The sequence below is a fragment of the Fundulus heteroclitus genome, chromosome 24 (assembly GCF_011125445.2).
Source record: "Fundulus heteroclitus isolate FHET01 chromosome 24, MU-UCD_Fhet_4.1, whole genome shotgun sequence".
Classification (NCBI taxonomy): domain Eukaryota; kingdom Metazoa; phylum Chordata; class Actinopteri; order Cyprinodontiformes; family Fundulidae; genus Fundulus; species Fundulus heteroclitus.
Genome location: NC_046384.1, coordinates 3655081 through 3676185, shown reverse-complemented (window position 1 = coordinate 3676185; position 21105 = coordinate 3655081). Strand labels below are relative to the sequence as shown.

At 45.9% G+C, this 21105-nt stretch overlaps 2 protein-coding genes across 6 annotated transcripts in view; one reads left to right on the top strand and one right to left on the bottom strand.

The window, feature by feature from the left end:
- The first annotated feature begins 7833 nt into the window (after positions 1 to 7833).
- Positions 7834 to 10793, top strand: gbx2 (gastrulation brain homeobox 2). Its single transcript, XM_036128329.1, has 2 exons — positions 7834 to 8720; positions 9772 to 10793. The coding sequence occupies exons 1-2, from the start codon at positions 8210 to 8212 to the stop codon at positions 10314 to 10316; spliced, it is 1056 nt and encodes a 351-aa protein (XP_035984222.1). The 5' UTR covers positions 7834 to 8209; the 3' UTR covers positions 10317 to 10793.
- Positions 10794 to 12304: 1511 nt separating this feature from the next.
- The window catches only part of agap1 (ArfGAP with GTPase domain, ankyrin repeat and PH domain 1), a 104716-nt gene continuing 95915 nt past the window's right edge, over positions 12305 to 21105 (bottom strand). For all 5 annotated transcript variants that reach the window (XM_036128282.1, XM_036128281.1, XM_036128278.1 and 2 more), the window contains 2 exons: positions 16033 to 16282; positions 12305 to 15947 (listed from right to left, as the gene is read on the bottom strand). In XM_036128282.1, the coding sequence (XP_035984175.1) occupies positions 15738 to 15947; positions 16033 to 16282 (460 nt within the window). In that variant the 3' untranslated portion in view covers positions 12305 to 15737. The remainder of the gene's footprint in view (positions 15948 to 16032; positions 16283 to 21105) is intronic.

Here is a 21105-nt window from a genome sequence, read left to right as displayed (position 1 = left end):
AACATACATTACAACGAAATTTGTTCTCTGCTTTTAACCCATCACCCTTTGGGAGCAGTGGGCTGCCATGTGCGGCCCCCGGGGAGCAATCTGGGGTTAAGGGTCTTGCTCAGGGACCCAGAGTGCCGGGACCGGGGATTGAACCGGGTTCTTGCATCCTTTTCTGAGTGCAAAGGCACTGCTCTAACCACTCGGCCACGACCCCCCCCCCCCCCCCCCCCCCCCACACACACACACACACACCTCATTTTATGCAGGTTTTACTCTAAATGCACTTTCTGCACACAGCTGCTTTGTGACACAATTTGTGAATCAGTCTTTTTGAGTTTGAGTGGAGGTCGTCTTTAAGAATCACCTCATAGGAGCCAAAACTCTGTTGCCTTTCCTCTCAGATTGTTTCATGTTTGGTGTTTTTTGCATATTCTGTTTAAAACAATAAATAAATAAACATATTTGTGAGAGGTTGCTGAAAATATGTCTAAAGGAGCAGTTTTAAACAGGTTCTGGGTCATTTTCAAAGATTTAATAAACAAACTGGACTCTGGTTCTGGACTGATCCTGGGACAAGAAGTGGACCCTCGTATCGATAGCTGGGCGGTTCTACTCTGAGGACATCATAGAGTCCCTGTTCTAGTTGATGTCTGAAGCCAATCTGAAGTCCAGAACAAGTTCTCCACCAGCTTTCTGGAGACGGCACCAAGAGAAACCAGATGTTTTAGCACCTAGAACACGGGCTTTAGTGCGGTCCAACTCCCTGCTGCGGTGTCAGCAGGTCATCGGTCTCATTTGGACCCAATCAAAGGTACGGCTGACTCCCAGAGGCGTAAAACAGTAAAAGAAACGTTTGATTTGTGCTGGAGACAGAACTATCATGTAGATCTGAACCAGAACAGGTTCCACGGGTCAGAGGGAACACAGAACTGGACCTAAAGCACTCAACTCACTGAGAGATGTACAAGAACCTGCATGAGCTGGAACCAGGACAGGTCGGTACCAGTGATTCCAAAAACACATCCGTGTTCTGCTGTCAGACATGAAGAACAGCAGGGAACCTGAACCCGAGCAGAACCAGCGCTGCGGTGTTCTCTGAAAGCAGAACCAGACTCTTCTAATAGATTTAGGTTCTGCTGATTCCATAGAGAGCCTAAAGAACCGCTTCAGGAGTTCTCCAAGCAACAAATCAGCTGAAGAACAACCTGTTTCAAGAACATCAGCTGGAGGACCGGTTCTGGAAGAGCATCAAGTCATTTAAGGCGTTCCTGCCTCTGAAATTGTTCCTAAATGAAGGGGAATGCGTCTGAACCCGGCCTGACAGAACCATAAACGCCTCCCAGCTCCTCGGCGTCTCCTCTGTGAGAACCGACCCGGCAGAATCATGCAGGTGATAACGACGTTAGGCCCGCCGGAGACGGTTCCTGTGAGAACGCCCGCCGCAGACAAAGGCGCCCTTTCATGCGTCCGCGTCGGGCCCGCGTGGAAAAAAAAAAACGCGCTGGCAGCGGCTCGCCTGCTCTGCCGCGGCGGCGCTGCTAATAGGAGGCGACGCTCCTAGCCAGAGGAGAGCCAGATTTAGCCGCCGTCTCTTCACATCCCGCTCCAGACGCCGCACCAGCAGTGATTAAGGCAGCAGTAATGAAATCACGGAGGGAGAGATCTGACCTGATCTAATTAGCGCAGATTCCCCCCTGTCTGGGTCTACCTGTACGCCTTCACACGCCTGAGGTCAGAGGTCACGCTTCACACGCCTGAGGAGGGGGCCGGCCGCCTCAATGACAGGTTAGAGGCAGCAGCAACACCTGCAGCCGCGCAGAACATCTGATTTAATCCGCCGCTCAACAGCAGCCTCTACTCAGAGGAATGAACCTTTAACCCGATTCAAGGCTCAGCTTCTCCTGAACCCCCCCCCAGCCCCCCCAGCCCCCCAGAACCCGTTTTATCCATTTTTATTCATCATCTTTGCAAGTCAAACGGCTCATCTCTGGTAATGAGGCCGGCTTGTTGCCGCCCGCGGTTGGGGGGGGGGGGGCAGACGTGTGTAAGCGTCCAGGGCTCCTCTGAACGGTGAAGTTTAGTTTTTATGACCCTCATTCCTGCAGCTGAACGTGATCCGGGCTGCAGAACCTCCGGGCCTGGATCGGCTGCCCGCGGCGGCCTGCAGGGGGCGCCACGGCGGCAGCAGCCTGAGGATTTACTGTGAGAGGAGGAGAGGGGATGCAGGAGATGGGCCTGTGGCTGCTGCTGTGTGTGAGTTACTGCTGACACCGGTTTATCACGCCGGCCCGGCCCGGTTCTGATGGCTTTAACGAGCTTGTAAGTCTCAGACGGAACACGCCGCTCCGTTGATCACCAGCTTTTTATTCCGAAGGGGGAGAGAAATAAAAAGTTTATCCCGGTCCTCGTAAAGCGCATCCTCGGTTTGGATCTCGGCTCCAAGGAGAGTTCTGCTTGTCAGAACCTCCAGGAAGGGACGCTCGTCTTGACCCGGTCCAGGTTCTGACCTCCAGAGCCGAGGCCAGAGTCCAGAGGAGGTCTGGGTCCGATCTCAGACCTGCAGAGAGAGAGAAAAGCGGATGCTCTGGTTCCTAAAGGAGATGTTCTGTGATGCTTTCCTCCAGAACCAGCGAGGGTCCATCTGTCAAAGAACAAACTGGATAAATTCACCATTCCTTAACGGGTTCCTGTGACTCTCCAGAACCACCAGAGGACGGATCCACACGACCCAAACGGGACGCTCTAAAGAGACGTTCCCTCTCAGGTCTTCCTCCTGCACCCACCGGGGGGTTCTGCTGATCGATGCGGACCAGACACTCAGAAGAAGTCGATGCTCATCAGGCTCAGTGGAGCGCCCGCCGTCGGAGCGGGTCGACCTCGCCGCTGGATCAATCGGGCCCCCTTTCAGCTCTGATAATCAAAAATCCAATCGCTGCTCCCAATCAGCATTGATGCGAGAGCTGGGAGCCGAGAGCAGAAGGTGCAGAAGGATCCGCGGCCCAAATTCACTGACGGAACCGGAGACAGGATCTGATGTTCGGTCGGATCACCAAGCTGCCTTAGGGTCCTTAAGGGCTGATAAAATGAGAAATAAACACTAAAAAGCGTTAAAGGTAACGCCTCTCTGGTCAGGCAAGGAGAGACCAATCAGAGAAGCCGCCCAGAGGGCCGCGGTCACTCTGGAGGAGCTGCAGAGACCCACAGCTCAGGTGGAAGACGGTGCTGAGAGGAGAAGACCTAACGTTGCCCTGATTGAGGCACGGCGGCGGCAGCATCATGCTGTGGGAAGCTGGTCTGGGACGACGGAACCAGAGACCTGAGAGCAGAATCAGAGCGGCCTAGTCAAAGCCCAGACCTGCGCTTACCTGAGAATCTGTGGCAGGACTTGTTTCACAGAGAACTGGAGACATTTCAGGGTCCCGGTGGAGCCAAAACCCAAGAAGACCTGCAGCTAAGGTGGTTCTGCAGGGTTCTGATCACTGAAGCGCTCCAGTTTCTGGATTTTAACATTTTTAAATGTTAAAAACCACGGATCACTTTCCTTGAGCTTAGTGGAGAGCCACCACTTTGTGTTGGTCTGTTACAGAAAGTCCCAACAGAACCTTTTAACGTTTGTGGACCCAGTGGGACCGAATGTAGAAAATGGGGAAGAAAAAAAAACAGTTTATTATCAGCGGAGGAATAATAATATTTGGGAATTTCTCGCTTCTTGTTCCACAGCAGAACGCGAGGGGATGGAGAACCTGCTGATCGGACTCACTGCGGCTCGTATGGCGAGCTCAGTGCCGATCCGGTCGCCTGTTTTAGGCGTAAATATCCAAACAGCTTCAACTAAAAAGCTGCTACTTGTGATTTGGACCCAGCCAGCACCACCAAAATATCTTCCGCACTGCAAAAACAGAACTAAAAATAAGTAAAATGTTCTTAAAATGAGTGTATTTGTCCTAGATTTGAGCAGGTAAATAGGATTATCTGCCTATGGAATAAGATTTCTGCACTTAAAATAGGAACAATTCATCTCCATCGTCTTATTTAAAGTGCATTATGTCTAATTATCTTATTTTAGGGGTAAAAATACTCATTCCATTAGCAGATAATCTTATTTACCTGCACAAATCAGGGATAAATACACTAACTTTAAGAACATTTGACTTATTTTTAGATCCCTTTTTGCAGTGTAGATCCAGCCCACCTGGGCCGGGTCTTCCTGTGTGAGCATCGGGGCTTTTTAAGGGGGGGGGAACCAGTTTTAGACCGGGTTAGAACCGGTTCTGTTCTGGTGGGTTTTCCTGCTACATCCTCTTAGCTCTTCAACCTGTGGGGACAATACCAGCACCTCTGTGGGGGAGGGAGCGATGGGCTGTGATGATGGTGGGTGGGGGCCACGGGGGGTCATGGGTGTCATTGGGTGGTGGGGGTCATGCGGGGGTCTTACGCAACAGCTCAGCAGTTTATTTGGTTCTGGAGCCGTTCAGCGGACCATTATGGCCGCTTGTTGCAGAGGCTGATAATCTCCCAGGTAAGCAGCTTCTATCAGAGGAAACTTCATTACCCCCCCACCCTCCCCCCCAACCCCAGCCCCCCCTGCCTCAGCACCTCCACCTCCCCCTCCTCATAATGGATGGCAGCGGCGCTCGCCCTGCATGCAGGAAAGGTTTAATTAAATCACAGTCCAATCATAATCCATGTTGTTAATTAAACTGGATAATTTATAAGTACAAAAGAGGGTATTTATTAGCTGCTGGTGGCAGCGCCGGCCCGCGCACGGGGGGCCGCGCACGCCCCGCCGGCACGCACACAGCCGCAGCCTTCCAACCTTTTACTATTGATGCCTCCGCGTGATTGATGACGACACGGAGGCCGCTGTACTATTTGTCTAATGGCGGTGCAATTAAATTCCCTTGTAAATGACCCATGCCTCATTTCATCCTAATCTATGGAATTTTGATTGAATTTGTCAGCCCTAATTGAAAAATACTGCTATTTAATGTCTGCATTGCAGTTGCGGATGGGGCTGCCTTTAATGAGATGGCGTCCCGGTGACCCTGAGCGGGGGGGGGTGGGAGGCATCCACCCGTGTCCTTGACTCGGCCCAGGAGAGACGGGGGGCTTTGGAGGGGTCAGGGGTCACATGTGTCCCTTCTGATGCGGCATTGATGCTCCTTCCTGTGAATTGATGAGGAGGCCGTTCCAGGATTCATCAGAATGCAGTTTGACGCCGACGCAGGAGCAAACATTGTGATTTAGAGCGGCGTGGCGCGGAGTGGCGGCGGGCGGGAGATGGATGGCGGGATAATCACCGGCGCACTGCAGAGCTCACAGGCAGCTGCAGCTGATGGGATTTCAACCGCAAACACAAACCGAGGGCGGCTGACGGAGGCAGGCGGGACATCCGTCAGATCGCAGCACGCGGCCATGAGTGTTGGCCGGGAACCCAATCCGTCTCCGATCGACTGATCTCAGCATAGAAGCCGGAATTAAATACGAATTTAGCTCATTTTAAACACGTTATTATCTGACATCATCAACATAACTGGGTGTTAAATGACTGCTGCTTCCCGAGCATCTTACCTGGTAAAACCGTTTTTAATGAGGAGAGGAGACGTGCAACGCCGTCACATGATTAAATCTGCTGAAAAGACTTCCTCCAGGTTCCAGAACTACCTTTTCACCCAACCCTGAGTTACAGATGTTCTACTGAACAGATGTTTGTTGGGATTTATAAATTAACAGCTGTTGTTTATGTTTTAATCCTCGAACATCCAGCAGTTTTAGCGTGAAGTTGAAAATTTTGACCCATTTTGGGAAGTTCTGCAATCATTTCTGATAAGAAAGCTAATAAAACATTAATGAACTTGTATTATTCTACAATAATAGACTGAGTCCACATGTTTTCCTGGATAAAATCGGCACTAGTATATGGTAAATACGAAGTTAAACGGTTTTATATCTATATATGCTGATGATCTGTTGGTTTTCTTGCACCAAACAAGACGGGCGGTTTTGACTGTGAAATGGGACCAAATAGTTCTGCTTCCTAAATCTCTGTAGTAATTAGTAAACCCAACATTATATTCTTAAATTCATGAAACCCTGGCTTTAATTTTTTTAACTTTCGTGCATACCAGGACCACTAAAGTGTTTTTATCCTCCTGTCTGTAAGAAGTAGCGCTACCGCAGGTCAATCATTCCTGCTGCTACCAGATTATACAATGCTGCATTGTAACTGTAACTGTAATTATAATTGTAACTGTACTAATGTGCAATTCCATTTAATACTCTGTGCAATAATCCTGAAAGAAGTGACCACTGCTGCTATTACACCTGAATATATGTCAATACACATGTATATAAGTCACCATGAATGTACATAAGACATCCTCTGCCTTATTTCTATTTGTATGGTATCTTTATCTTTATTTTATCAGCTTCCTCTTTTTGATCCACTGTATAAACGGGACACACTGTATATACCTGATGCACCTTGTCCTACTTTGGAACCCTCTTCTTCTTCCGATTACTGACTACTGAGCCGATGTGACATGTGAATTTCTCCAATGTGAGATCAATAAAACCTATCTTATCTTATCTTATGATTTTAGGAGTGGATGGGAACACCTGGCTTCATTCAGATCCATAACGGACTGTAATGTAGGAACAGAACCGAGCGGTTCTGACTGCCCACCCTAAACTTGTAGCCTCGATACCAATCAATAAAAACACAATAATTCAAGCTTCTGATCACAAACGCCACCATATAGATCCCAGAGCTAAACGTGGACAGACAGCGTTGATCCCTAAACATTAAAGTCTTATTTTATAAAGTTTTCCAGGTCTTTCTGAGATCTGAACCTTTTTTTACTTTGCTGAAGTTTAGATTCCTGGAACTGATGGTGTTAGGGTTGGCTGTCAGTCTAATGTCATGGGAGTCTGAAATGAGCGTCTCTGAGGTGGTTCTGCCACATCTGCCCACATCTGGATCAAACCAGCTCATCTTCTGGGTTTCTTCATGCTGCTGCTCACCTTAAGACTCCGGGAAACACGGAACATCAGGAGTTCTCCAGCGGTCTAAAGACGTTCCCGTTTCAGGGCTGCAGAAATCTCCTCCAGTCCTTCTGAACTAAAAAGACAACAAAACGACTTTAGACTGATTTATTGGTAGGTTTCTCACGACAGGAGCCAACATGGAGGCTAAATGAACAACATCTGCCGAGGATTAGATCTGGATGGAGAAACAAAAGTGGGACCTGCAGATGTTCTGAAGGATTTAACTCAGATTCCATCAGAACCAGAAAGATTCGGGTTGTTTTTAGTTCAATCTGTACAGAAAAAAACGGAAAACAACAGATTGAACTGGCAGGAATCAGGAAGTTCGGCCATTTTCTGTTGGTCTCCTTCCTGTTGGTGGGATCACCTAAAACCAGAATCCTGTTCTGGACTGGACCGGTCCAGGATCCCCCTCCTGAGGAGCATCCTTCATGAGAGGATTCCTGCTTCAGCACCAGCAGCTCCACTCCAGCACCTCCTAAAATCAGAGGATGAAACTGTAGAAAAATAAACTACTGGGTCCTGAGATGATAAAAATGATCCACGCAGACTCTGAACTGTTTTAATACTTTAAACATTTGATCCACGTGAGAAAAAGCCTTTCCTTCACTTCCACTCGGAGCATTTACCGAACCCACTCCGGCTTTTTCCGGTGCTTCTGGTCCTGAATGGCCTCTGGTCCCACTCTGCGTGGGTTCCAGGCATTTCAGACACCTGGGTCGTCACATGACATCCACCAATCAGAGAGCGAGGGAGGCGGCGTCCCGGCGCTAAAGGCAGCGCAATTAAACAGAGGGGAGCGCAATTTAAATCCAAAACAGTTGCGGAGGCGCAGAGCGGCGGGGAGCGCGCACACTGACGCACAGCAGTCCGCAGACAGACGCTTCAGGTCCGGGGACAGCTGCACTGGAGACGCGTCTTCTCCAAAGTGCGCACGGTGCGTCACGGAGCAGCGGAAAAGACGCGCGGCGACCAGTCCACGTCCAGTTTGCGCTTTTCCCAGGAAGCAGCGGATCTCCTGCGGACTCCAGGGAGGAATGTTCGTCTCTGAGCGGATTATCGCTGCCCTCAGCTCCCGGTGACTCCCGCCGCCCCAGCGGGGCTCCGTCCCTAACGCGGCCGCCCACAGCGCCTCCTCCCCGGCCTCCTCGCAGCTCCAGCGGTCGTTCATATGAGCGCGGCATTCAGTCCGTCCTTCATGGTGATGCAGCGGCCACTCGGAAGCACCACCGCCTTCAGCATCGACTCCCTGATCGGGGGGCCCCCGCAGCCCAGCCCGGGACACTTCGTCTACACCGGGTACCCCATGTTCATGCCCTACCGCTCCGTGGTGCTGCAGCCGCCCCCTCCGCCGCCTCCAGCCCTGCAGCAGGCGCTGCCCGGCGGCCACCACCCGCAGATGCCCAGCCTGCAGAGCGGCTTCTGCTCCAGCCTGGCGCAGGGGCTGACGCAGGGCATGGCGCTCACCTCCACCCTCATGGCGTCGCTCCCCGGCGGCTTCTCGCCGTCCCAGCAGCACCAGGAGGCCGCCAGGAAGTTCGGCTCGCAGGCCCTGCACGCCGTCTTCGACAAAACTCAGGAGCTGCGGCTGGAGGCGGACGACGGCAAGAGCTTCATGCCGGGCAAAGAGTCCGCGCTGCCGGCTTTCCACGACGCGGACACGCCGCTGCAGACAGCCACAGGTAGGCGGGTCTGCAGATTAATATTAAATATTAATATTAAACATTAATCTGATGAGATTTACGCAAAAACAGGGGCGAATATGATCAGTTTATAGTTTTTAGAATTCCGTTTGTTGAGTTTAAGGCTTAAATTCTTTTTAAAATTAAAAAAAAAACTGAATTAAAGTTCTGATACTTAAAGAAAAATAAACATATTTACAAGTAAATTAGCCTTTTCTGGCGGTCAAATTAAAACATATTTACGTTGCGTATATTTATTAATAACAAACGGAATAATAAACGCAGCCGTGAAACGTGTTTATGTTAAACCGGGTCTAAAATAATTACAAGGATGATGAGAGATGAATTATGGCGCAGCTGACGCCGCCGCAGGCCTCAGGTTAAATGGTTCAAATAGAAAAAAATCGGATTTATTCAGCGAACCTAAATGTTTCATCGTCACAGTTAAATTATTATTGTTTATTAATGCGGCATTAATGCATTTTTTGCTGGATCTGTGATTCAGTTTTACGCCATTTTCTGAAATAATGATTATAATAATAATGATAATGATGAATTTGGCCGCTGACACCAGAAACCTGCGCGTGCACCAGGTTTATTGACTCGTGACATATTTGTTTTTTATTTGTCACCACCTCTGACATCACTGGGCGCGCGCACACAAACACGCGGACAGGGAGAAGGCCGCGTGGAGACAGTCGGTGCGTAATTACGCGTGAAAACGGAACATCCCCGCAGAGCGCGTCCTGAATCTGATCCCAGTCGATGATGGATACCGACACCCTCCTCTTCCTCACCCCCCCCCCCCCTTTTTTTTTTACTCCCCCATGAAAACCCAACTGCGCGTTTCCAGTCAATTCAAATCGGAATTTAAAGTTTGAACCTGAAAATAAATTTAGATTTTCTGATCTGGCTTTTTTTTTTTTTTGTATTTTTTGAACACAAACCACGCAACTTCTTAATGTTAATTTAATTTTGGGTGACGTAACCGTACTGCTCCTAAAACCAGAACCCTGTGTGAGTTTTGACGAGGCGTCTCCTCTCCCCGCAGCCAGAGCGCACAGTAAGGAAGACGCCAAGGAGGACGACGGCGGCCGGAAGGATGAGAGCTTCTCCATGGACAGCGACCTGGACTACAGCTCCGACGACAACCTCACGTCCCTGTGCCACAAGGAGGACGGGGACGGCGGCGGAGGCCTGGACGACGGGCCGCACCTCCACGGCTCCTCCGGCGGCGGCGGCGGCTGCGCGTCCGGCGGCGGCGCGGCGGGCGGCGGCAGCGGCAAGAACCGGCGGCGGCGCACCGCCTTCACCAGCGAGCAGCTGCTGGAGCTGGAGAAGGAGTTCCACTGCAAGAAGTACCTGTCCCTGACCGAGCGCTCCCAGATCGCGCATGCGCTCAAGCTGAGCGAGGTGCAGGTGAAGATCTGGTTCCAGAACCGGCGGGCCAAGTGGAAACGGGTCAAGGCCGGCAACGTGAACAACAAGTCCGGGGAGCCGAGCCGGAACCCCAAGATAGTGGTTCCGATCCCGGTGCACGTCAGCCGCTTCGCCATCAGGAGTCAGCACCAGCAGATGGAGCAGGCCCGGCCCTAGGAGAGCCCCGGTTCTGCGCGCAGCCGAACCGGAACCACCCGACGAACTCTCCATTGCTTCATTTGTTTTTGACACATTCGATTAAAACGTTTCCTCTTTATTCCACGAGTCTGCCCGACGTGGGTCAGAACTCGCCTCGCTGATCGGGTTCTGCTCGGTTTGGGACACGAACTCGTTTCTTGTTGACCTCTGAGCCTGAGACCGTCGATCCTGCTGAAAGAGCCGCAGTTTTTTTTTTTTTTTTTTAAACCCGCTGCAGCTGCGCCAAAAACTGCGCATCGAGCCGCAGCGCAGCGAGGAGGAGGAGGAGGAGGAGGAGGAGGAGGAAGAGGACAGCTGATCAGCGCCTCCTCTTCGCGCGGAGGCAGCCAGGCGGGACTGAGCGGAGCCGTGAGGTTCTGCTGCTTTGGACTGGGTCAAGCTGCTAATTTATTTATACACTAATGTGCAAATCTGCGATTAAAGGACGCAAAGTGAGCCGAAGCGTTCCGTCTGACTCATTTACACACACTCCTGCACATGGATCACATTAAAAAAAAAAAACTAACTCCACTTTCACTGTTATTTATAATTATTTACACATTTGATTTTATTTTGAAGGCCTCAGTTCCTCAGCAATAAAAAAAAACGCGCAGAAATGACAGGAAATTCGTCCCAATATGTCCAAAAGGTAAACCATCGCGTCTCCAAATTAATCTAAAAGCCACAAATTATGGTCGGAAATGTATCTGGCTACGGTGACGTCATTCGGACATCAATAAACGGAGTTTTCTGTTCAAAATTATTATTTTAGGGTTTTTATTTCCCAAATCTTCGCTGTAAACTGAACGGTTTCATGTAGCGCCGCGGTGCGTAATGACGCAGGCCCAGATTAAGCGTTGTCAGGTTTTCTTACAAAAACACACAAAAAACAACGAAAAAATAAACAAATCCTCCGTTTAATTCATGCAACCTGATGCAGTTTTTAAACTATTGAGCAGTTTATTATCACTCTTCAGGGGAAAACATCAGTTTCTATTAATTGTTTTAAAAAATGGTTCTGGAGCTTCTCACAAAAAAAACGAATTTTCTAAAAATGCCATAAATAATAAAATGCCTACAATTAAAAGGCCAAATAAAACAATAATGAATAAATAAATAAAATGTGAGCTCAAACACGTTTTTAAAGATTAAATCAATTTAAAATAAAGTCGTGATCTGTTAACACTAAGAAAAAAATCTGGATTTACTGTTTAACAATTTGGGTCTAAAATATTTTAATTTTATTTATGGAAAGTATCATGAAGATGAGGGGTGGGGGGTTCTTCTTCTTCATCAACATCATCATCATCACCCCCCTAACCCATAAGGCCAGAGCAGTGAGCCTTAAAGGGCCTCATCATCGCTTCTTTCACTATTTACTCACAGCAGACATTTCAAATTTCATATTTTAATTATAAACAAGTTTAAAGAATCTCTTTTCTGCTCATTAGGAGATAATTATAAATAAATATTAGGTTTATTTTAATTTACATCAATAATAATTTACAAAGTATTTTTTTTTTTTTGCTTTATCAGGTTAATGTTTTAAAACACCACATAATACAATACTCTAAACATAAATTATATAAGCATATATAAAGTTGGTTAGCAAAATATAAAATAAATAAAATAAATTGTGGATCCTGAGGCTAAAAGAAAACGAGCCAAATGAGATCCTGTAAAACAGGATTGTTTAATTATCCTTAAAGCTCCTAAGGTTCATTTGAGCCAATAAAGCTCTCTTAATTAATAGCAAGAAAACCCTCACTTGTTATATTTTTTGTCACATTTAAGTTTCCTTTGCACCATTTCACACAATTAAAATAAAACATCTTATGTCAGTTTTTCTCAGAAATGAGCTTTGCAGGAACGTCGACGGCGTCAGAAAAACTGGGATTCATCCGGATTGAAACGTCCAGCTGTCTAAAAACAGGAAAATCTCCTGAAATTCACAACAGAGTCTCATGTCGAGTTTATATTAAGAAGCAGTTTTTCTTGTCTTTATTGAAAAGAGACAAATTACAGTAGAAGATTCTGCATTAGGTAGAATTTTTTCAACATCGGTACTGTACAACAAACAAAATTCAATAATAATAATAATAATAATTAGAATAACAGTGACAACAAGAACAATAATGCATCTGGATGATAAAGAGGATAGCATGAATAAAAAGAGGATGGAATTTGGGGAAAAAACGTACAAAAAGGTAGAAGGTTTTTCCCTCTGGGAGCGTTGAGAAATACGACGGACATCCAGGGTGGATGGGACGAGCAAACACCTCTTCGGATATTTTAAATCTACGCACACAAACGTTTCTACAGGTTTATAATTCCACAGAGAAGGCCGCTATTTATCTACACGTCGTAACGCTGCGGCTGCCTTCCAGGAGCCCAACACTTCAAGCATTTTTACAATTTTTAGCCCAAATCTGAAGAGGAAGGAGAGCGGGTTTATACGGGCCACATGAAAGCTGAACCTCTTATATGCTAGCTGTCAAACATTTTGATTTCCTTAATTATTACATTTAATATTCAACATTTTCTTTGTTGAAACCCTCAGTATGAGCCAGAAACCAATAGAAATAACACATTTATTGATTTTGCTTGTTAGCCTAATTATGCGATGGGGACTTGTTCTCAAACCGTGTGAATTTTAACATTTTAGCATCATTTCAGAACAAGACTAAATTATTACAATTTTTATTCAAATTGAAAAAAGGCCGTTAATAAAGCTAACTTTCAGCCAAAAGCTAGCTAGGAAAATTACTTGAAATGCTAACAATTAAAATTGGACAATGTTTAATCTGATACTGTTGCTAAATGTTATCTGTAAAAAGATGCTGTCAGAATGACTAAGCAGTTTTTAGCTAGCTATACCTAACCCAGTGGTAGCTGCTCCTTTTTACGCGACTCCCATTTAAAAACCTTTAAGTTTTAAAATGGCTAACCAGGGATATTATGGCAATAGTTAAATTTAGATGCTGAATGTTATAGATTTGCCAGATGTTTAATGATTTAATGGTGAAAAATGTATGCTAGCTATTCGTTAGCGATGTGACGCTAACTAGCTAATCAGCATCAACGTCATCCCAAGGTGCTTTAATCTCCAATTTAGAACTTTTTATTTTTAGTCTAAAGGAAAATGAGCCCATTGATTGAGTGAGATAAACATTTTGTTAATAGAACAAATGACTTTTTTTTGCTGTTCGCCACATCCAGCTAACTGAGAACGGCGGTGGGAGTTAGCGTTATTTCCCTTTTTAAAGCAGAAAAACAGACGTCAGCCATCTGCTTTTGCCTGTAAACTTAAACAACTTTTTTTTTTTCCTCCGACTAAACTGTTTATCGTTACGATATTTCAAAAACTTTCAGAAGTGAAGTCACAAAAAATAAACACCAGATAACACAGAATAGATCTTGGATTACGTAAACTAGAAATCAACGACATCCTTAAATAGCTGTTTGTTGACGCAAACTTTCTTGCTCCTATGAGCTTAAATAAACATTCTGGGCGGGTTGCTTTACATCACATATAAACTCAGAATTTAAACTGATTTTTGTACTTTGCACTGACCAGAATAAGTGCAGATTTATTGGAAATCTCCCTTTAAACCAAGCCTTTGCTTCACTGGCTGAAGTCGGCGTCAACAATTTAGCCGCGAGCTTAAATAAACATCCGGATAAATAAAGAAATGCCAAAGTCGTATCAGAAAAAGAGTCGTAGTAAAGACGGACAAACACAATTAAATTTAGTGCATTTCTGTCAGAAACAAATCGTTCTCGCTAGGTCAAGCTGTCCGGCTACAGAGACGAGTCAGAAAAAAACGTACTTCAGAAATAAAATGTTGTTCAGTCCAGACTTGACGACATACTGACATGTAGGGAAGTGAAAGTGACAAAACCTGGGAACATAAAGGCAGGCGTGCAAAACGAAAAGGCATGAGGAGAAAACTGACATTTAGGTTAAGTTTTAGAGCTTATATTCCTACAGACAGACAGAGTGTTTCTAGGAGAATAACTTCAGAGTCAACAAAGCGACCACGACACAGTGAGCCATGTACGTTGCCCAGCTGAGACCGTCTACCTTAAGAGTTCTAGATTAAAGAGAGAAAAGATGGCAGCGTCCTTCCTGAGACTCTCTCCACTTTCAGTCGACTCATCTCCAGTCACACGTCTAAAAAAACGAGCTTCGTGACCCGGGTAGGGGGGCAGGTGAGTTTACCACACCCGACAATAAGCGGGAGGTCAAACCGGCGGTTCAACGTCGTCAGACCACCACGGACATGAAGGTAGGGGCGTTAAATTAACGTCTTGATGCGAAGACGCCTTAGATTGGGCCTGTGAACGCAGGCGAGATGTTCCGAAGCTTTAACTTCGTCACAGCTTCATCTTTACCCGGTTAGACATCAACCTGGACAGAAGCTAAAGAGCCGTAGTCGTTCAGACACAAAGTTCCTCGTCTTCGGCTGAACTAATTAAAACGGCCCCTAAAGTCCACGAAGACGCAGAGAACCGCCGGTTTGACCACCTACACTAGTTCCCCCTCTAACCAAACCACACGATACGATAAAGCACTTCCACTGTGCCGCCCGGCGTACTGAACGCACTTCCTGCCTCGCTCGGCTACACGACACGATCGCTAAAGGAAACGGGGAGGCGGGTTATTTACAGGAGGAGGTTTTCAGAGCAGAGAAGAAGAAGAAGAAGAAAGAAAAAAGCCCTTCTTGTAGCTCCCTTTGTCTTTGTGTTTTTTTTTACGTTGGAATAACGATAGAATAAAAAGTAAGAATGCTGGAGGATATAATGGTTAGGGTCTTCATTTATAAATACTGAAGTTAAAAGGAAAAAAAAGGACTCGCTGGGAAAAAAAAACGACGATGGAGGGCGACGATGGAGAGTCTCCGGTCCCTGAGCCTGGAAGAGCTTCTGTACATTTTATGACTTTATACACCCGAACGTCATCAAGCGAAAACAAGGAAATCCTCCCACGACGACGCGTTTAACCATTGGTCCAGCAATGCACAGTGAGGTTTATATACACAATGGCGGAAAAGCGCGTTAAATTAAACAAAGTGTCTGAGACCTCCCGCGTCCTGACCAGCTCAGAACCGCTCCGAATTCTGACCGTGACGCCGAACTGTCAAGAAGCTTTAATGACTGTGGACCACATTTCCCAACATGCTTTGGGGGTTTCCCCCCCTACTGCCCATGGTTCTCCCATCAGAAGCAGCGTCGCCGACGTGGCGGCAGCGGTTTGGCGGATGAGGGGCGTGGCTTAGCGTCTCAACATGTAGTGGTTCCCGGGGGGGCAGATTTCTCCCAAACGGGGGCGGGGGGTAGTTTTTTTTTTGGGGGGGTTTGGGTTGCGTTTAGGGTAGAGCGACCCAGGAAGTGTCCGGGTCATATGAGGGCGGCGCTGCCCAGGCTGCTGCAGCTGTTGTTGCGGTTGGTGTTGCGGCGCGACAGGTTGGGCGTGGCCATGAGGGGGTAGCGCTCGTCGGTGCAGCCGTACTGCGCCAGGACGTCCACGCACTCCTGGCTGCTCGACTGCCGGGCGTACGCCATGGCGCTGTTCCCGTGGGCGTCCCTCGCCGTGGGGTCCACGCCGTACTGTGGAGACAGCGACACGGTTCAGACCTCGCATCGGGCGGCAGCGGGGCTCCCCCCCCCACCGACCCGCCTGCAGGAAGCTTACCCAGATCAGGAGCTGCAGCAGGACCACGTTGCCCTTGTGGCCGGCCAGGTGCAGCGCGGTGCAGCCGTCCCCGTACGTCTCGTTGACCTGCTGCCGGGAGCCGTGGGCGAGCAGCAGCACGACGGCGCGCAGGTCCTCCTCGGCCGTGGCTCTCAGCAGCTGCTGGCCCAGAGGGAGGTCTGCGCAGGGCAGCGAGGCCAGGAACAGCCGCTGCTCGTACTTCGCCCGGATCCAACGCTCCCGCTCCTCCCTGAAAGATCGCACCCAGGGGGGGGCAGAAGTCAGGACGGCGGTTAGACATGGATTCAAACCTTAAGACATTAAAAACCGTAGAGTTCTACGTCTGTTAGAATTACACCCAAACACAAGAACCGGGTCAGAAATAAAGGGAACGGCGTCTTTGTCGTCTCTACAGACGAAGCCGTCGGTTCTACCGTAGGACCGGCTCGCTCTCATAGCCGGTCCAGACGCAGATCAGAACCACAATCAATGGAAAAAAACAGCGTGATGTAGAACATGTAGAACAAAAACATCCATTTAAATCAGAACCATTTCAGCAAACCTTCAGAATTCACCAAACCACCAACATGATAACCTAATAAATTTGGCACATGGGTGGAAGATGAGAACGTGTGTAAACCGAGTGACCCAGAGCCTTTTTTATGGCTGGTTCTGGATGAAGATTCTCCAGAACCAGGAACGCTTAAACATACATAAACTTTTTGTTTCTCTCTGCAGCTGATCTAATATATAAGTACCAACATCTGCTGGTTTTAAAAGGTGCTGACTCCCTGATGAACATCCACACAGAGTGTCGGTTCTGTCGGGTCGTCTTAGTAAAACGATACGCAGACTTTGACCATTTAAATAAAAAGCGGTGGACTGGGGGGGGCTGCCGGTGTAAATCTGTCCTGCGAGGCTAAAATAAGACGCAGGGAGACAGGCAGAAGGATTGTTCACCAATCGACTTTCATCAACTGCTGGTCTCTCTAATCTCCGTCTAATCCCTGCGTGTAAACAGCGGCTCACTCGGCCACCAGGGACCAGTCTGGGCCAGGGTGGGGGGGCCCAGCCTGAGGACCAGGAGGAGGGGGCGACGTCTCCAGAGCGGAACGTCTCTTGTCCTTTCACTGAAACTCTGACATATTGGATCCAGTTCGGTTTCCAATTTGAAACGGGCTGAGAAACGACTCTGGGACAAACTCTGGATCAGTGTGGGAACCTTCTCTGAATCTCATTAAGTCTCTTCCTGGATACCGGTCGGTGTTTAGGGGTGCGTCTGCAGGCGTTGGGGGGTTTAAGGTGGCGCCTAGCATCAAGGAATGTCCCCGAGGTTCTTCCTTCCTGCCCCGACCCAGAGCGGGGAGGCCGGGCGGGACCACGGCCGACAGCCCGCGGACAAAGCCTGGAGGTCCCAGAGAGTGAGAGCGAGCGCCCAGCGGGATTCTGGGAGGAAATGTGAGGCCACTGGAGCCGGGAGACGCATTCCTTCCCCCCACTGGAGTTGCTAAGAGCCTGCAGACCGTCCAGAACGTTCTGCTGGCTGCAAACCATCCCATAGACACTGATGGTCTTCTTCTCAACGATGCTTTAGACCCAAAGTTGGTTCTGCTTCTTCCTGCGTTGACAAAGTTCACAGGAGAGAAACCGGGTCGACCGGCCCGATAGGATGGACTGATTTAATAAGTCAGAGTTAAGAGTACTAAGCTGAAAGGTCTAAAGCTAGTCCTGCACTTAATAAATACTGGGTTTAAACAAAGACTGAGCCCTGAGTTTAAATAGAGACTAAACCCTGAATTTAAATAAAAACTAAACCTAAAGTTTAAATACAGACTAAACCTGGAGTTTAAATGGAGAGTAAAACCTGAGTTTATATAGAGACTAAATCCTGAATTTAAATAAAAACTAAACCCTGAATTTAAATAGAGACTAAACCCTGAATTTAAATAAAAACTAAACCCTGGAGTTTAAATAAAAACTAAACCTGAGTTTATATAGAGACTAAATCCCGAGTTTAAATAAAAACTAAACCCCCAGTTTAAATAGAGACTAAACCCTGAATTTAAATATAGACTAAACCTTGAATTTAAATAAAAACTAAACCCTGGAGTTTAAATAAAAACTAAACCTGGAGTTTAAATAAAGACTAAACCCTGAATTTAAATATAGACTAAACCTTGAATTTAAATAAAAACTAAACCCTGAGTTTAAATAAAAACTAAACCTGGAGTATAAATAAAGACTAAACCCAGAGTTTATATAGAGATTAAACCTGAAGTTTAAATAGAGACTAAACCTGGAGTTTAAATAAAAATTAAACTGAGTTTAAATAAAATTAAACCAAGTTTAAATAAAAAATAAACCATGAGTTTAAATAAAAACTTACCCCCGAGTTTAAATAGAGACTAAATATGAAGTTTAAATAGATATTAAACCCAGAGTTTAAATCTAGACTAAACCCTGAGTTTAAATAAAGACTAAAACTTTAGTTTAAATAGAGTAAACCCGGAGTTAAAAAAAAAAGACTAAAACTTGAGTTTCAAATAAAGACTAAACCCTGAGTTTTAAATTGAGATTAAACCCGGAGTTTAAAATTAGACTAAACCCTGTTCTCTGCTGTTTTGTTTTTCTAGAGTTTACTGTTGTTAACTTGGGGCTAAACCAATTTATTGTTCCCCTTATAGCAACATGAAGTTCTTTTAAATGTACGTTGCTAGCTTGGTGTTAGCATGTCGGCTGGTTTAGCACGTTTACTTTGTTGTTCTTAAGTGAGAGTATTTGTTTTTAGCCAATTTAGGTCGCATGTTTGTGTGTTAATTGCTGAATATCTTTGTGTAATCGGTGAATGCTTCTCATGTATCTAAATGTTAATTATTCTATTAACACCAGTGTGATGGTAATTTAACAGCTAGTTTATTTCTGATTGTTTAATTGTGAGAGCTGCATTATTTATCAGCGGTTTGTGTGAATGTTCGGGGCTTATTTTGTTTGTGCGTTTAGTGCATGTCGCAGTAAACAGCGACTCTCCGTCACGAGTTAACGACTCCTGAAAACACGGCTCTGGACACTGGAGAGGCTAATTGCACTAATTAACCACACCGAGTGTGTGTGACTGCACGTGTTAACATGTGTCTGAGTGCGCACACACTCAGATTTCCCGGCGTGTCCCTTTTCACATCCCATTAGAGGAAGCGCTGCGTTTTCGGCACCGAGGCATGCTGGGTAGATAATTAAACACGAGTCCCGGTGAGATCGCTTGTGACAGGAAAACACACACACACAATGCAAATATGTCAAGCGGAGCCCGGAGGGGTAATAATGTGTATTTGTGTGTGTCAGTCAGGGAAATTAGAGGATAAAATCTGCACCAGCCAGAGGAAACAACCGTCATGCATCCACTCCGTCGACTGGATCTTTAACACCATGACGGTTGCTGGTTCTATTCCCTTAGAGGTCCGTCTTTGACTCAGTCTGAACTGAACCACCTGGGTGGCTCTGGTCCTCCACATTTTTACAAATTTGGTCGCAAATTTGTAAAAATGTGAAAACAAAACAACAATGTTGGACCTACAAAGCCCCTAAAATGCTAACAGACACATATGCTGGTTCAGATTTTTATTTTTTTATTTATTTATCCTTTATTTAACCAGGTAATACCCATTGAGATTAAAAATCTCTTTTGCAAGGGAGACCTGGCCAAGATAGGCGTCAAAATTGCATCACATCATTACATACGTACAAAGACACACACATGAAAGCCAAATATGCACTTACAATGAAATCTCAATTAAAACATTGACATGTGAGGGAGTCCAACTCAAAGTATCTCATTCTCAGCTTAAAAACACTCAAAGGAACCAATTTACTTTTTAATTCAAGTTATTCTTCAGCAAATTCCATGTGAAGATTTTCAGTCATTCAGGTCATGGTCATTCCAAAAAAAGTAAAAAACAAAAAAACTGGATTTGTTTTTCTTAGTTTTTCGAAGAAACGTCTTCAACTACGAAAAACAAGTCCAGTTGTTTTGTTTTTTTACCTTTTTTTTTTATAACAGACACATAAAAATGATAGAAATGTGCTAAGAACTACAAAAAAAAACTAAAGGATCTGTTTAAGGTTATGAAAAGCTCGTAAAAACAGATTATATATTGTCAATACAAAATGACGGATTTAAACATAAAATCAAAGAACTCTGTTAGTGTTTAATATGACAGACGACGGATAACTGCCCTGTCGCTGCAGACGGAGCTGGATCTAGTTAGCTAGTCCAAAAAAGTTACAAAAACCAAAACAAATGGACTTGTTTCTCTTAGTTTTTCGTAGAAACGTCTTCAACTATGAAAAACAAGTCCAGTTGTTTTGTTTTTTACTTCTTTTTTTTTTTAATAACACGCACATAAAAATTATAGAAATGGGCTAAGAACTACAAAAAATAACTGGCTGCAGCAACAACTAGAGTTTTACAATTCCTCAGAGATTTATTTCGAACTTTAGGCTTATGTTAAAAACAATGAACTCTGAGATGTAAAATGTCAGAAATTGAAAAACTGTGGTATTCACAAAGGGAAACAAGATGGAGACGAAGTAAAAAAAAAAAAAACGATGCTTTCAGAGTGAGAATTTAACAAATGTTAAAAACTAAAGGATCTGTTTAAGGTTATGAAAAAAACAGATGATTATTGTCAATATTTGTCTTCTTATTGTTCTGAGTAATTTGAAGAGGGTTTTTTTAATGGGAGGCCCTCGCTTTTCCAAAAATTACTGATTTAAATATACAAATCAAAGAACTCTGTTAGCGTTTAATATCACAGACGACAGATAACTGCCCTGTCGCTGCAGACGGAACTGGATCTAGTTAGCGAGTCCAAAAAAGTAAAAAACCAAAACAACTGGACCTTCTTTAAGAAGTTTGAAGACGTTTCGCTTCCCATCCAGAAAGCTTTCTCAATTCAAACGTCTGGAGTAGTGAGGAGCTGAGATGGGAAGCGAAACGTCTTCAAACGTCTTAAAGAAGGTCCAGTTGTTTTTTTTTTTTTTACTTTTTTGGAATGACTGAGAGTCTTCACCAGTATC

What these genes read in the sequence shown, in the direction of transcription:
- gbx2 (XM_036128329.1), top strand. Translation starts at nt 8,210, where the DNA reads ATGAGCGCGGCATTCAGTCCGTCCTTCATGGTGATGCAGCGGCCACTC. An exon ending in GCCGCTGCAGACAGCCACAG is followed by an intron (nt 8,721 to 9,771) that starts GTAGGCGGGTCT and finishes CTCTCCCCGCAG; the next exon opens with CCAGAGCGCACAGTAAGGAA.